General features: G+C 50.3%; 1 protein-coding gene across 2 annotated transcripts in view; it reads right to left on the bottom strand.

Moving 5' to 3' along the window:
- WNT7B (Wnt family member 7B) overlaps positions 1–15,937 on the bottom strand; it is a 94,503-nt gene extending 78,566 nt beyond the window's left edge. Inside the window, exon 1 of one of the 2 annotated variants that reach the window (XM_086466114.1) lies at positions 15,867–15,937. In XM_086466114.1, coding sequence (XP_086322240.1) covers positions 15,867–15,937 — 71 coding nt within the window. Of the gene's footprint in view, positions 1–8,725; positions 8,809–15,866 lie in introns of those variants that run through there. The other variant, XM_086466103.1, reaches the window with a different exon arrangement.
- Between the last annotated feature and the right edge of the window lie 1,087 nt (positions 15,938–17,024).

Here is a 17,024-nt window from a genome sequence, read left to right as displayed (position 1 = left end):
AAGCGGTGCTTTGCCCCTGCCCTCACCTTGAGGTCGCACTGGACATGGTGGTGAAGAAGGCAATAGCGACGCCATGTTTCAGATGAGACGTAATCACGCTGTCTCTGCTGCTTGCGGTCAGAAGAGTCATTGAAAGTAATGACGTGGCACTTACACCGCGTTTTCTGTTTTCAAAGTGCTGTGGCAGCTTTTGCTCTCCTGCCCCTCCCCTACCTCCAAGCCATGCCAGCGTTGTTACTGCCCTATTAAAACTGTGGGAAACTGAGGCAGGCAGAAGTCAGGATATTGCTATTCAGCATCTCAGGCATCGGTCCAGTCTCAGACCTTGCCTGTCTTCACCGCAGAGCAAATCCCACCATGGAAAAGCATAATCTTTAAAGGGGCTATCCTGCTGCCCTGGCCAGGGTCCAGATCAATTACAGATGCACTTGGGCTTTTTCAGGTGTTTTCTTGCCTTGCTGCTGGGGAGGTTAGGACCAGTGCTGGTCCTGCATGCCCATACAGCTCTGCTGGGCGCTACATAGCAGCTGCTGCATTCCACCCCAGCGCTGAGTGAAATGATCCTTGCCCAATTCACTTGAATACTGGGAGGATTAATTCACTTACAGTCCTTGAATGAAAGAAACTATTATTAAATAGTAGTCACATTTCATAATTATGTCTCACTTCAGCCAGATTAGGAGGGTGGGTATGATACCCAGTCTCAGTATTGCAGCACTTAAACAATTTTAAATTAAATACACCTCAAATTTTTTTCCAGGCCCTACCTGCAGGCAGACAGTGGTTTCTATCTTTATGGATTGTGCTTACTTCCAGCTTTGAAAGCGGGGCTGCCCTGCAATGCTTTGCACATAACAAGCAAATGCCGCAGTACTTTTGAAGTGCTTCTCCCCTCAAAAAATAAATAAGGTTTTGGTTTTATGTCAGCTCTTACTGGCATCAGAGACCATATTGATTCTTTCAATAGCCTGTAGAATTGATTTTGGGTTTTGTCTGACATGGCCTCCTATTAATATTGCTTTCGCTGTATGTTCTTGGGAAATACAGCCACATTCCCTTTAAATTGCATAATATGGCAGTCTGTGCCAAGGCTGTACTCGAATGGGTGCTGGAAGAACAAGGCTTGTGCTGACTTTCTGCTTGGTTCTCCTCTCATAGTTCCCTCTCATAGTCACTCCAGCGACTGCAGCAGAGTCACTCCTGCTCTATTAACTTGCTGAGCTGCAGATGTAACCCCAGGGGAGAGAAGCCTTAGGCCCCCAGGGCTGGAAAGTCAAGATATAAGAGCTTTCCAAAATGCTGCAGCGGACTATAGCAGTGGCCAACCAGAAGCAAATATTTTTGAATGCCTGTGTTGTGTATTCCAGGTACATGCTGGTGGAAGGTGCAACTTCTCAGCAGTGTCTTTGCACCACCAATCTGCCAGTAAAGTCCCTGGAGTTCAATCAGCTTTGAGAGTGGTGCCACTGATTAGCAACAGGATGGCTCTACCTCAAATAAACAATTTGGGGCACGCAGTGCAGTGCCCAGTGGAGTTGGTGCCACTTCACAGGGGAAAATACTTCTGCCACATGTTAACTATCTGCGGCTAGCTTTTGCCCCCGGTTGCACGCTTGCTATACCACTGGATGTCCTTTTTTTCTTATAATTTAGGAACTCAGGGTGAAATTTGAAAGAGCTGGAACAAAGACTATGTCACCATGATGATTAAATGGTGATTTTTGCATAAACGTAAATTTTATCCTTTGTGGGTTCCTGCCATGAGGGAAATCTGATCCACAAGCATAGGCTGAAAAGAAAATAAATGTTCAAAACTGTAACTATGACATGGGTACAAACTGTATGCACTACTAAAATTATATCCAGAAAAAGATAAAATAACTCCCTAATTTAGCCCCTCTTCAGATTTTATAAGGTAAGATTTGCTGTAAAATAATTAATAGGTAAAAATCATCTTGCTGTCGGATCCTAGTGGAAGAAAGATTTTTTTTTTTATGATGAGAGCGACTATTCACCCTTAACTACTTTAACTTTCAAAAGGCTGCCTATTCTCCATTAGGGCTAAACGAGGCAGGAAACTTTCAGCTCCATCACACTATCAAGAAAACCTCCTTTTAGAAAGAAAGCCCAAGAGGAAAGCATGGAAAAGACAACTCAGTACTTTATCTAAATGTTTATCCTAACAACATTTAGGCAGTAACAGAAGAGAGAAGTCATAGAAATATATTGCATACGGACAGAAAAACCTACTGAGAAAATACTTTAAGCCTCTGTATCTAGAATTTCTTCACATTTGCTCAGATTAAGTATTTGCAATGCTCCCTACGTATGTATTGTAGCAAAAGCAAATACACAGGAGTTGTCTTGACAAGAAGTAGCCAGCAAGTCCTATGCAGCTCTCCACAGTGGAGTGAAAATGTATCCTTTTACTCTTGGGAGAGGATTAAAGGGAGAGTAAAAGAGAAGGAGAGGGTGCTAATAACCCTTAAAGGAGTGAAAGACATTTTCCAAGAATCTACCTTTGCTGGCTTTTCTTCCAGACCACTCCTGTGCCTGAGCTCCTGGTTTTCTTAGCCTCCCAAGTAATTCTGGGCTTGTAAACCTGCAGCTTTCTGTGACGGGTTTGTTCATCTCATTGCCAGGGTATTCACATGTGCATGGCCCAATGGCACGACCCAAAAGTCATGGAGCTTTTGTCTTCGTGCACAGATATTTTGATCATGGTTCTAATGACTAGAGGCCTGGCTGGTTCCCATGACTCTTCCATGTAGCATGCTACTGTATACTATGTGTTATATACCTGGGGCAGGTTGGAGTAATGCTGTACAGAAGGGCAGTGAAGCACTGAGGAGGAAAGAGCAAAAATAATGAGAAGAATCAAGCAGGTGGACCTGGAGTTGCAAAAACCCATCTGTCAGTGAGCAGGTAGAGGTGGTTCACCAACACGCATGAGAAACACCAATGAGAGTCCACTGAGGGCAAAACAACATGCAAAAGTTATGGGCTGAAGAAATCGGGCTTGCAACATTAACCAGTTCTGTAATGCGTGGTGTCAGCACGCCTGCAGCACTCCTTTGATCTATAGCTGGTCCCAGCTTTCTGTTGCTTGTGGTGACTCGGGAGGACTAGAGAGTTAAACTGTATTTTGGGGGTTAGGGATCTCTCTGGCAGCATTTCAGTCCAAATTACGCAGTCCCATGCACTGAGGAAATACTTGGCACCATTATACCTTTAGCATGCCATATTGCCAGGTACACAGGGTGCATTTTTTCCATTGCATAAAATGTGTTTGTCAATCTAAGTATAATTGCAGCTCACTTTGTTTAGCTCTTTAAGACCTCCTTTGAAAGATCGTCTTCTGAGGGATCAGCCTTGTTCTTTGTTTAATATGCAAGCATATCTGCATTTAATCTTACCTACTCATCTGAATATTTCATGTTGCTTTGTACCCACTTGTTACATGATGTTAGCAATGCAACATATGTAATAATTCCACGCTGACATCCTACAAATTCTGGATGCTGCCACCTTTCCTTGTAATTACTTAAGTCATTACCCCTATTTCAATGTTAAGGTGTGCTAGACATCTAATTCCCAGAACCTACTTGCCGCAAAGGATTGAAAGAGATGTCTACATCCAAATGCATTTGGATTCAAGAATATTCAGAACTTGAGTGCTTGGCCTAGACCATGAGAGAGAGAGAGGTGGCCAGTCACAGATTTGCCAAAGCTCTGTGGTTTTAGACAGGGAATTGTAGTCTGGGACTCTCAGAGAAATGGTGGACTTTACCTTCTAGAGCTACCAAGAAGTCATGTCACAATCACTCTTCCATCTTTGTACATGGAAATACCCTGTGTCAGGCAGGTAAGCCCAGCTCATAGTGATTACAGCAGCCCAGCATGAAAATATTCTTTATCTTTCTTGATACTGCTGAGCAAGTGCAGTAGCTTTAGGTGATCTTGAAAATAGTCAATACCCCTTGAAGGTTCAGTTGTTCTGTGTCTAAGCCAACGCATCTCTAGGGACAGCAAAGTTGAAGACCTATTCCAAATCCTCTTATAGATTACTGTTATTAGAATACAATGTAAAAAGAGTATCTAAGGATCTCAACAGAGCCTTCCTCAGGCACGGAACACTGCACAAATAGAAGTCAAGAAAGCAAGCTTGCCCTAGAGAGCACACAGTCTCAGTTATAAGATGAACAAGGTGTAAAAGCAGGGAAATGACAGATTTACACCACTGTCCAGTGACTGAGCTAGAGACAATCCTGTTCCCATAACAGACAGTTTTATCACAGAGGTCAGTACAGCCCTGATCTGACTGGGACGGGGGGAGTGGGCCAGCCAGTGTAGCCCTGACTGTATCAGATAATGCAGGAGCATCAGTCACGCTGGCTGATACTAATGGTGAAGCAGTGCCCACTGTTCCCTTGAAGGCTCTGCACCACAGAGCAGGCTGGCTGTTCTCTGCTTGCATAGCTCCCTTCTGCACTGCATAGATTAAGAAACAAGCTTCAGGGACTGTGTCCAGCATCCTAATCTTTAGGGATTAGTCATGAGTACTTTCCTGTAGGCATATGAAAAATATGCTTTCCTTCTAACCCCCTTCCCACAAGTGAAGAAAGAAGTAGAATTGTAAGGACATGGGAGCATCAGCAGAAGAGATGCAAAAACCTGTAGGGGATTTTTCTCCCTCTACATTTCTTAGCCAGCCAGTAATATCTACTCACTAATATAAATTATTTCCTGTATTATGGTGTTAGAATACATAGCCACTTTGAAGATTTATGCTGCTATAACTAAGTACACTCATTCTCTTTTACGAGTTATTCCCAATCACTTTATAGCAAATAACTGAATTAACTCTGTCTATGTACCAGCAGATAATCCCTGAAATAAGCTTCTTAAGAATGGACTCTCATGTTGCTGGTGAATGCATCCAACCCTAAAGAAGATGAACAGTGAAAGCAGTACACAAGTGGAAAGTTAGAGTAGCAGCAGCATCTTCTTTAGAAGCTAAATATGTATACATGTACAGACACATGCGCACTCAAACATGCAATGCAAGAAATTGTGCCAGACGGTATTATATATAATCCTGTTTTTTAGACATGTATACTAATTACATCAATATTATTAAATGTCAGTTTTATACTTTAAATATGTAATTGGATTACCAAAATATGTCCAGAGCATTAAAATGAATCAATCATCCTACCACCAGCTATTCTAGCTGCAGTCACTTTTTCAAAAAAAGTCAGACACTAATTGCTCCTGGTTGTAAAAATGTTTACAGCGTCTCAGAGGGCCAAATGTTAGTAGGCAAGCATGCCAAAGAAGATAACTTTATCAGATAGCGTACTTACAATATAGAAATCAATTTTATAAAAGATGTAGTCTGCTATAACTTAACTTTCTTCCCAGCGAGTGCACACAAAAAGCTGAGGCCTCGGTGCCCTTTTCATTCTGAAAATAAAATTTCATTTCATCATTGCCTTTTTTCATTTTGAAAATCCCATTTCCTCACGATGGGATTTTTGCTTTACAGCTTCTTTAGCAGAATAACCGAGCTGCATCGTGTCCCCCGCCCTGCCCCGACTCACACGCACCGAGAGAGACAGAGCACGGACACGCTGCGCTCGCTTTGCTCATCCGCTAAATATTGCCCCTGGTAGTTTCGTCTTTATCCCTGAAGCGCCAGCAACTCTGAAGCCGAGGAGCTGTTCCCATAGTCAAAAGATGATAGAGATCTCGGGCAAAATTAACATAACCATTGACAGTCCATGAGAACTCACTAAATAGCAGCTTGGGAAGCATCCTCCCCTCCAGAGAGCGAGGGTAGCAGAAACAGACACCAGAAGATAATACTCGAACAGGCTCTACTATGCTTTAATCTTCAAAAGCTACCATTAGTAAGCCAGAGAAGTATATTTACCCACAAGATAAACACCACAAGTTTGCTAGGCTACTATCCATTAAGCACTGAAATAACTCATCTTTCTTTCAACTTTCAAATGGGAGCGAGGCGAAGCCCCGCGGCGTGCCCGGCTCTCCCGGCCGCTGCTCCCCGCTTACTGGGGGCGAAGCGTGGGGGACAGAGCTGGGATGCAGCAAGCCCGGCCGGGGCTCGGGGGTGGCACTTTTGCGGGGGGGGGGGGGGGGGGAGCGGGTGGTGTATGCGGGGCGGGCAGCCTCTCCCCGCCGGCCCTGGGACTATCTCCCCGGGGAGGCAGCCGGCTCCGTCCCTCAGGAGTGATGGATGGAGGGAGGTGCGCGCTGGTTTGGGGCTTCTCTTTGTTGGGTTTCACCTCCTGATCCCTTTCCCTTCTGCTCTGCTGGACTGCAATAGCCACCTCGGCTCCGGCTCCGCGGGTCCAGCTCCGAGTGACCCGCCGCTGAGGGGATGAACTGGGGACGGCACAGGGAAAGGCGAGGGAGCATTATTTATCTGCAACAACTTCTCATTGTCGCGGGGCAGCGCTCAAAAGATCCCCAAGCAGTTCGCTCTAAATAAAGCAGGCATTGCTTCCCTTGTATTTCCCCTCAGCAGTCGCCTTAGTATTATTATTATACTTCTATAGCTTTTGCTTTCGGACCTTATAATTATGTCACACAGCAAGGGAAACCGCGAGCATCCCAGCATCTGGTGTGCGGTTTAAAACTTTTGTTTCAAGATTTGAACTATTTATAGAAGGCAAACTTTGTAGGATAGTAATTTCCTACGGTTTTGAGAAAAATATGGCTACGCTTATATTAAAAGGGTGTATTTATTTATTTATTACGACTCCTTCCTCCTGTTTGTTTTTTTTTTTTAAAAAAAAAAAAAAAAAAAAAAAAAAGAAAAGAAAAAGAAGAAAAGAATAGCACTGCAGGGTTTTTTATAAGCTATTGGTCACCTACCAGCAGACACATCCCGCCTGTGAATAGAAACAGGCAACTCCGGCTATTTGGTTTAATCAATAGCATCCAACCGAATTAAACCTAACGTGCTTCCATAAATTAAGCGCCTTTAGAAATCGGTAGCCAAGGCGTGTGCACTTCATCAAAAAATTAAGAATGCAGAAATAGGCGTTTAGTTTCTTTTTATGGGTGTGTTTATTCCTATTTTTCTTCCATGCCGGTAGGTTATGTTTTTCTATAGCCCACGGAAAATACACACACACACACACACACAGAGCAACGCATGCACACGTGCTTGTTTATGTGCATGTACTCCCGTGCATGCATACAGAGAAAAAAATAAGATGTATAATCATATAAATCCACACACAGTTCAGCGGTAGGAGCTCAAATTTTGCACCCGCCGGCGTACAAAAAGGTCCGAGCTCGGCACGGGGAGTGGCAGAGAAGGGAAATCCGCCCGGACCCCGCAGCCGAGGGGGATGCGAGGCCGGGGATACCGAGAGGGGGTTCCCCGTCACAGACGGAGCCTAGGTGAACCCCTCTGCCGCGGCCCCCGGGCCGCCTGGGCCGGACCCGAACCTCCCGCTGCACTTCCCGGAGCTCCCCGGGGCCCGATCCCCGAGTCTCGGCGCGGAGGGGCGCACCGTGCCCCGGGGCTGGGGGGATGCTCAGGGAAGGGAGAAGGGTCCCGATTGTAAACCGGCTCCACCGGCCGGAGGACCTGCCGTCCCCAGCGCCCTCCTCTCCCCACGGCTGCCCCAAAGCGTGGTCCGGTCTCGGCCGGAATGCCGGAGAGCAAGAGCCCTAGACAGCTCCCGGGCAGCCCCTCCGGGTGCCGGCGTGCAGCCGCGGCCGGGCCCGGCTCCCCTCGGCACCGCAGCCGGCCGGCGCCGGGACACCGGGCCGTCATCCCCGACCCTCTAACGCGGCGCCCGGCGGGATCAGAGACCTGCCGGGGGACCTGCAGGAGCACGACGGCGGACACTTTCTCCGCAGCCCGCACGGACTAGCCCAGCCGCTATTTATCCACCGCAACGTTAGATACAGATATAGATATTAAAAAAAAAAAAAAAAAAAAAAAAAAAAAAGAGAGAGAGAGAGACAGAAACTCCTTGCAGTCCCACCCACCGACTCTCATTTCCCCCACCCCTACCTCCACCCCCTTCCTCACAAGGAAAAGGTCCTGGAGCCAGCTCTAACTGCGGGACTGGAGATCCCTCCGGAGCAAAAGCAGCCGGCTCGCAAAGCACCTCCGCGGCCGGGGGCTCTCTCCGGGCTGCGGGGCTGGGCTCTCGCCGCCGGCTGCAGCAGCCCCGCGTTCCCCTGGCTCTCCGCGCAGAAACACACTTCCCCCGACGAGCGCGAAGCGATGCCCATCTCCGGTTTGGCAGGAGGAGGAGGAGGAGTCGGGGTCGGAGTCCCCAGGGGAGACGCCGACCGCTCCGTGCCCCGTTGCCCCGCCACCCTCCGCAAGGTGCGCCGCCCCCCCGCTGCGGCCACGCCGGGTCCCGGCCCCGCCGGCGGGGCAGCCCCGGGAGTTACCTGGCGGTGTGTACCTTCCCCCGGGCAGGGTCCGAGCAGCAGCGCCAGCACCGCCACCAGCACAACACCACCTCCGCCGCCGCCGCCAACACCACCACCGCCACCACCGCCGCCGCCACCACCACCACCATCCTCACCACCACGCACTGCACGGAGCTGCCGCCCGTGCTGGCTTCTCCCGGCTCCCTCTGCTTGCTTTGCGCATTGCCCTTAGGTAGCTGCTAGCGGGGTCATTTCAAACAGTATTTTGGAAAAAAAAAAAAAAATCTGGATCACTTACAGGTAACTCCCACTGGTAAGGATGAGGAAAATCTGAGGGTAATACACTGAGAGTAACACACTGCGAGATGAAAAAAGGATCATGGCTGAATCCCGTTTACACTCTCGGAGTTCGCTTCCTTGGTTATTCCTTTCTGGCCCCCCCTGGTCGTAATTCCCCACCCTTTTTGGTGTCAGCTGTGGCTTGAATTTGAGTTGGAATCCAGTCCCTTGGGCTTGGGGGGGCTTTGTCTGTTTGTTTGTTTGTTTGTTTGTATTGTTGTGTCTAGTATTCCCCTGGTGCTAATGCTGCTCCCTGTGCAGAGTATGTGGTGCTGCTGCTGCTCTCGCTGCTGCTGCTGCCTCTGGGCTCCTGCCTGTCATGTCTCAGTGGTTGGAAGTTGTTACAGTGGGTTCTCGTGTTGGAATGAGGATGGTTTAAGGGATTTGGATGGCAGAAAGTGCCTCTCTCTCTCTCCCCCTCTCTCTGTAACTCTCCTGAGACTCGGGGCTGCCATTGGGCAGTCACTCACTGCAATCCGCCTACTTTTTTCTCTCCCTCTCCCTCTCTCTCTCCCTTTTTTTTTTTTTTTTTTTTTTTTTAAAGGGGAGGATGACAATGGAGAGACACTGATCTAGCCCGGGCTGCAATGAATCCGCGCTCCCTGGCTGAGCCCTATCCGTACGCCTCGCTCCGCAAGCGCTCCTCACCCGCTTCGTGGGGCATTTTTAAAGGTGTCCCCCGGCGCTCGGCTGGCTCCCTGCGTCTGCCGTGGCACCCTTTCAGCTCGCCCTGGGAGAGATCCTGCAGGAGCTGGCAGCTCCGCTCTTGGTTAATTGCATTATTATGGGCGGCTGTCCCAGTTCCCCCGAAGGGCTTCGCCATCCCTCCAGCCGAGGCAGGGGTTTGGCTCTTGTTGTCCCCGGTGTTAAAAATTAAGCTCCGCTTGCAGGATGATCTTTCAAAAAAAAAAAAAAAAAAAAAAGGCGTATATGTTGCCGTAGCCCTCCTGAGTGAGAAATAAAGACATGCACATTCGTAGCTTCCTGGTGAGATTGGATTTCGCGTGAGCGAAGGGGAGGGAAAGGACTGGTGTGAAACAGCCCGTGTAGGGGGCGAGCGGGGGGCGTCTGCCGGCGGCTCCCGGGACCCCGCACCTCTCGCCGCTCCCACGGGAAGAGCTGGCATTTCCTCTCTTCCCTCTCCCTCTCTCCTTCCTGAGAAGATGCCAGACGGAAGAGAAGTTTCCCGGCAGGTTAGTTGCCTCTCTGTCTTTCCCCCGAGCCGGGTCCTGCCCCCTAGGCACCGCCGCGCCCCAGGGCGAGGGGATGCTCGACCCTTCCCCGCTCCGACGGGCGGGAGCCCTTCGCCCCATGTAGCCCCAGCCGTGCAGGAGACAGTCGCTCTTCCTCTTTGCCTTGTGGGGCGTTTGTCCTTTCTTTCGGAGGGGAAGGGAAAAAAAAAAAAAAAAAAAAAAAAAAGAGACGTTTTAGTGATGGGAGAGATGGTGGAAAGACGTGCGCTGCGGATGCCGGGGTTAGGGTTTGAAAACGAACCCCGAAAGATCAACGTGCACCGCAGATAATTTAACACAAATGTAGCCGAAATAAGCCAAGAACGGGGCTCCGAAGTCTCCTCGGTCCGTAGGGTTTGTAAATGTTTGTCCCAGGTTAATTGCCTAATGACTGAAGGAGTTTTCTTGGCCAAGATCTCTTCCAAACACCCTGAGAACACCTCCTCCAGTTAACCAGTCCCAGCACACGGGTGCAGCTGTCTCCGTGACACAACGAAATATTCCTTCGGATGAAACGGGAATGGCAGAATTGGTGTAAAAACGTTGTCTGCCGCCCAACGTGCGATAAAAATCTTCTCGCAGTTTGGTTTCATGTAACCACTTTCATCTACAAGTTCAGTACAGATGCTGGGACAGTCAACGTGCTTTTGAGAAACGCTAATCTCGATTAACAAAGGACAGAAGCTTAAGCCTTTCAACGATTATTTACATTCCAGAATCGTCTGGTTTATAATTCTTTAAGATTCTAAAATCGTCGTATTTATACTTCTGTAAGTGCGTGCATGCGTATATGTGTGTGTGTGTGTGTATAGAGAAAGAGAGACACATATGGATGTGTACCGCCTGTGATGCCCGTTCTCCTTCTCAGACTTGCAGGCTGCGGTTGGGGCAGCTGTGCTGAACGTGAACTAAGAAAACGGGTAGCCACTTTTGATGTTTTATTTCTAGCATTTGTTCGGCTTCGGATATACTTTTAAACGTGCATCTGCTTTTAAAAGATGTGCCTGGGGGAAAGAAGAAGGGAAAACGTGTATTGTAAAAAGGCAAAGTAGATGCTGGCGTTGGAAAACTTCGAAATGGTGCTGGCAGAGTTTGACCCAGCCCAGCCGAAACGAAGACGGTTTGCCAATCTCCACAATTTTCGGATCGAAGCTAGTTTTATCTACAGTTTAGCTGTGATGTGGGAGGAAGCTTGTATAAAATAAACCAAATTGCATCATTTCTTTTCAGGAATTTAAGTTTCACTCTAAAAAGACGGGCCAGTTGTTATGTCGGAAAATTAATGATGATGGTGATGATGATGATAAGAATAACCTGCTAAATTCCATCCAAACTGATTCTATACGTATGTCAGCCGGGAATAGCGAGAAGTGCACTTGTTTTGTTGATTGAAGCCGAATATAGTCCCTTCAATAAAATGATGTGGCACTGGAGGAGAGGGTATTGTCAGTAAACCTAATATGGGCATTTCAGCATCTGTTGTTCCTTCTTCCACAAACACGTGTATTTTGGACAAAACAGGGGCAGAACGGCACTGAAATGGTTGACGACACCATAGTCAGGCAGGTGAAGCAGAGCAGGCACGAATGAAGTATTTCCTTTTATTTTTTTTTTTCTTTTCTTTTATCTGTCTATTCCCAGCTGCACTTTCTTTCTTACCCCAAACCTGCGGAGTGTCCGGCACAAGACCACGTCGGGAGCCGGTGAGAGCTGTGAAGGTGCGCCCGGTTGGCAACACACCGGATTCCTTTTCTGGTCGGATATTCCTTGTATCTCACCGATCTGCAAGTCTAGCGCCAAGGGGAAGAAGGGGGAACGATGAGCCTCTTAAAATGAGTGGATGTCTGGTTGGCGAGGAGAGGCGGGGGCAGGTGGGTGCCCGTGGAGGGGTCGGGGAGCGTGTCGTCTCCCCGCGGGGACGGTGCCCGGCAGCCCCGGTGCCGCAGCCACAGCGCCCGGGGCTCCGAGCGTAAATCCCGCGGATCTCCTCCCGGGGGTCCTGCGGCCTCGCCGGGGCTCCCGGCGCTGCCACGTGGTGCCCGCCGTCGAGGCTGCGCCCCAGCTGCCGCCTGCTGCGGGGCCGGGGGATGGGGCGGGCCGGACCGCGGCCGGGCAGCCCCGGGGATGGGCGAGGGGAGCGGGACTTCGTTGGCGTTTGATGCAAACGCCGCAAAGCCAGGGCGAGCTTCGCTGTAGGGGCGAGGAGAGTGGTCGGCTGGCCAATTCCCCGCTGCAGAGTCCCCGGGAGTCCCGAGCGGCAGCGACGTGCTCCGGTCTCCCAGGGAAGGGCCGGGGTGGGGGGTGGGGAAAGGACACCGCGCCCCGCAGCCCTGTGTGCCTCCAGCTCCGCTAGGCTTTGCCGCAGGGGCACGGAAGAAGCGTCCGCGCCGTCCCCTGAAGGGATGCCGGCACCTTTCGTTGCTCCCTTGGGCAGCGCCAGCTCCCACCGCCTGCATCCCTCGAACCGCACCTTGACCTCCTCCGCGCGAGAGCGGGGGGTGTGCACTCCGCCCCCTTCGGCTCTGCCCCTCTTCTTTCCTTCCAGAAAAGATAGAAAGGAAAAGGGTGGGTTTTGCCCCCAGAGCCCTGATCGGGGCACTGCCCGCAGCTCCGTCTTTCGGAAGATCCCATCACTCATCCCCAGAGCACCCGCTGTGGTTTGCATCTGCGGTACGGCTGTGATATTTTAACTTCCCATGTATTTATCAATTAAACTGGAGCAGAGTGCTCTGCGATCTTCTCAGGAAATATTTCTGTTTCAGTCCTGCTGCTAGCCGAGGTCAATATTTGATGCGATGTATTTTCGCGTGGGGATACGTGGAGTCAGCCGGATTGCAGATGCTTCACTCTTCGGTGCCTGGACGGAAACGTCGTCGACAGAAATATCGAGGGATGCTTCACCTCCCGCCTCTCTCTCCAGCAAACTCGGGGATAGGAAACAGAAATGAGAAGAACAGGAATTCCCTGAGGGAGAACTACCTGAGCAAGACCTTGCTCTCTCCTCCTAACTGGACATAGCGGCTTCTTTATGGTACCCTGCTATGTCACCCCATGGGACACCCCCCACCCCGTCCAACAGCTGTGTGAATACTTATGTATCGCGTTATTTTCTCTCCCCTCGGTCTCACGTTTGCAGCTGAAAGTGGAGCTTTTAGCACGTTTTATTAAGACAGGAACACGTGCTCCGCAGCAAAGAAAAAAAAAAAAAAAAAAAAAAGCCTGCCAAGTCTAACCTCTTCGCTATCGCTGACTCAATGGATCTCTCCTTCACGCTGCAAAACAAACTTAATGCACTGGAAGACAAACTACATTTTATCTGACTCCATCTCCCCCCTTTTTCTACGCAAAGACCTCACTAGAAAAGGTATCATTACACTCAAAGGATATGGTTTCAACAAAATGGTAGTTCCAGTGGCTGATGAAAGAGGAAATAATTGCATCCCACATGCCTAGCCTAGAAGTAGCCCTGGATCTCAGAGCAAATTTCTCTCCTATTGTTCAGAGAAAGTGAAGTATCCTCATCGCCTTACAGGCACGGTGATGGATCTGATAGGGTTTCTGTAAGGGCTTTTACTGTTTCTGCTGTCCAGTTAGTTTTACTTCCAGACTCAGTCCAAGTGTGTTGTGATTTTTTGCTCTGAATCCCCTTCTAAACCAGCTACGATCAATTTCGAAAAGAGATTTGCCTTCCAGGCTGTAACATATGCTCAGTCTTCTGTTCCCTTTAAAAATAAAACCGCAGTGAAAAGCGAACAGCAATACCATTACCCTTATTTTGCAAAGTATTTTCTTTGAGCTCGCCTGCCTCTCTGGGAGGGATGTGTTGTACGAAGTCCTCCAGCTACTGGAGTAGATGGGGTGCCCCCGTCATCTCTTCACGTATGGATACACAACCTCAGCAGATTCACTTCTCATCTAAACCCCTGTCAATCTGAGCCTGAAGGACGACAGAGCCCATCGCTGCCGACCACAGCTCCCGCAAAGGGCGGCGCAGGTATTTAGCCCCGCAGAGGTTAGAGCACCCAAAACACCCTCCTGTCTCCGGCGGGCAGGATTTGGGGCTGCCTCCGGGCCCATGAGCCAGCCAGGGACGTGGCGGACATGGGCTCTTCACCGGGACAGGGCAGGGGGCAGAGCGGGGGGCGTCTGGGGCGCCCCCTCCGCGTCCACGCATCCTCCGCGGTTCGCCTGCGGGGCAGCGCGGTACCTGTGGCTGGGGGCGGGGGTGGGAAGAACCGTGCCAAAATTAACTAAACAAACGGATACACAGGGATGCAATCCGGCTGGTGCCCGCCGAGCAACCTGCCGGGGACCCTCCGTAAGGCAGCCCGTGGCTTTCGCCGTCGCCCTGCAACGGAGGCAGCCCTGCCCTTGCAGCTGGGGGAGCTGCCGGTGGGGAGCACCTACCCTGCTTGGGCGGCGCCGCTTCCCTTCTCATCCCCGAGGAGCCTGATTTAATTCCGCTCCCCCTTTCCCTGCGGTGTAACCTTAATCCTGGGCTCTGGCGTGCTCCCTCTTGCCGATTCCCTCCCTCCCCCCGCCAGCCCCCTCCTCCCCGCCGCTGACAGCGGGGACGGGGCTGTCCCCGCCGAGCATCGCCCCCGGAGCAGCGCCCGCGGAGGTGGCGGGGCGGTCGGGCTGCGCGGCCCCAGAAGGTCCTGGCGGTCGGGCGGGCCGGGCCGGGCCGGGCCGGGCCGGGCCGGGCCGGGCCGCTCCGCGCTCCCCGCTGCGCCGCTGCCCTCCCGCTCCGGGCCGGGCCGGGCAGGGGTGCTGTACCGCGCTGCCGGCCGGCCTGCCCGTCCCTCCGGGGAACTTCCCCCGCTCTCCTGCCTTTGGGGGGCTGCCCTTTGGCTCCCCCGCCCCACCCCCCCACCCCCCTTCCCCGTATTGATTTCAAGGTGGGAAGCAAAAGTTTTTGGATTGCAACTCACCTTATGCATTCTTGATCATTAAAAAAAAAAAAAATCCCGCAGCTATGCAAAGACAGGATCTTTAAAGAGTTTGTAGCTCGACAGGTAAGGACTCGGCTAGGGCTCAGGAATGTGGAAATTCAACTCAAGTCAGCCTACTGCGACGAGCAATATTAATAAGGGCACACAGGTACTGGGCGGGGGGGGGGGGGGGGAGAGGCAGAGGGAGAAACTTGGCAACTGAAATAACAGAGCGATCTGGATCGCGGTGGCCAAGTGCCGAGGAGCAAACGGCGGGCTTCCCCGGAGCCCCCGCCGCCAGCCGGCCCGCGGGCCCCCGAGCCGGTCCCGTCGGCGGAGCCCGCCCGGCTTCCTGGGCGCTTCAGCGCGGAGGCAGCCGGACCAGTTGTCAAGTTAATTTCAACACGTCCGCGTGATGGATAGAAACGCAAATTGTGTCTAGGCCTGCATGAAACAAATCCCTGAGTGCAGATTCAGAGCAGGGATTTCCCTCCTCCCGCCCCTTTCGCCTTTTTAATACTTAAGCTCTGCTCTATTGTCCCAGCAGCAGCGGCTGAGTTAACTCTGTCACGCTGCTTTTCTTTTCTTTTTTTTTTTTTTTTTTTTTTCTGAGGGTACTGTACGCCAGAGATAATATTTAAGTTCGCTTAAGCAGTACAAAATAAAAGGATCCGTCATCACCCGCGACCGGTTTCCCCCAGGCTCGGCGCTGCTGGAGCAGCCGGGCATCGCCCTGCCGCGCTGCCCCGGGAGCGGGGAGAAACACGGGGGGCTTCTGGGGGCTGCCACCGCTTGGACACCCGGGGGATCGGGGCGGGGAGAGAGACAGAATCACCTTTTTTTTTTTTTTTTTTTTTTTTCCTTTCAACATTTTGTTCACAACTCTGTAATAACGTGACCCAAAAGCCAAGGAGATATGTCGTGCACAAGGACTTACCCTAATTTGACATAGATGACTCCAAAGCATAGAAACACGTAGAAAATCCACTTCCGAAAGTTTCTGTGCATGATCTAGGGAATGGACTGAGCCATAAAAATTGCACAAAAAGTCGAACTGATCTTGGCGATTAAATCCCAGTCAAGAGCACTGCTGAAGCTACCCAGGAGCAAAGCCGGCCGAATTGTAAAAAATCAACACTGTGCAGATGAGCAGCTCTTCCCAGAGACATGGTGACCGAAACCGGCTCAGATATTAAAGCTAAAAAGGGAGGAAAAAATAGAAAGAGCTGCTCAAAACGGTAAAACAAAAACCCAAGACAGACAGTCTGAGGGAGAAAATGAGCAAGCACTGATCTTGATCAACTGCCTCATAGAGCCCTGAAGTTCAATGTGTTTTTACTTGTTCTGACTTCCCCAGGTAACACCACGTATCTTGCAATCTATGGCTCCAGGTAGGAGGATCTCTCTCTCCCTCTCCCTCTCTCTCTCTCTCCTGCTCTTCCCCCCACCCCGTATGTGTCAGGATCTAATACGTATCTTATCTGTCTGTGTGCATGTGCGGGTGCGGGTTATGTCTGTGTTTGTGCTGCAGAAGGCATGTCCTTAAGCCGGAGTGTTGGAGAAAACACACGAAACGTATCCAATAAGGGAAATAAAGGACTCGTCCTCTCAAACCGAAACATTTTTTCATTTCCTCTAGTATGGTAACGCAGCTGGATTTGCAACGTATGGACTTCGCAAAAGAAATTGTTAAAACGTCTTTTTTTTTTTTTCTTCTTTTTCTTTTTTTTCTTCTTTTTCTTTTTCTTTTTCTTTTTTCTTTCTAATGAAAAAGAGGCAGGCATTAACCCTGTGTGCTTGCAGTTCGGTATCCCAACAGGTGATGTGTGTGTGTGTGTGTGTGCATGTCCAGACTATTTCTTTTTGGCCATCCAACCCTGCTGTACACAAACGCCTGACACTAAATCTCATTTTCCCTAGTAAGAAAACATTCTTCTTCCTTTAAGAAGCAGATATACTTGACTTTAACACGAGTTTAGAATATTCAGTTTGCTGCTCCTAGGGAGATTAATCGCCGAGACAAAAAACCACTTTGTGTTCAAACACTAACAGTCAAGCAAGGCTTCCTTTTCTTTCTTTCTTTCCTTCTTTCTTT

Source organism: Leptosomus discolor, chromosome 1 (assembly GCF_034619465.1).
Source record: "Leptosomus discolor isolate bLepDis1 chromosome 1, bLepDis1.hap2, whole genome shotgun sequence".
Classification (NCBI taxonomy): Eukaryota; Metazoa; Chordata; class Aves; order Leptosomiformes; family Leptosomidae; genus Leptosomus; species Leptosomus discolor.
The sequence above is the reverse complement of the archived record's forward strand: the minus strand, read 5'-3'. Positions and strand labels throughout refer to the sequence as shown.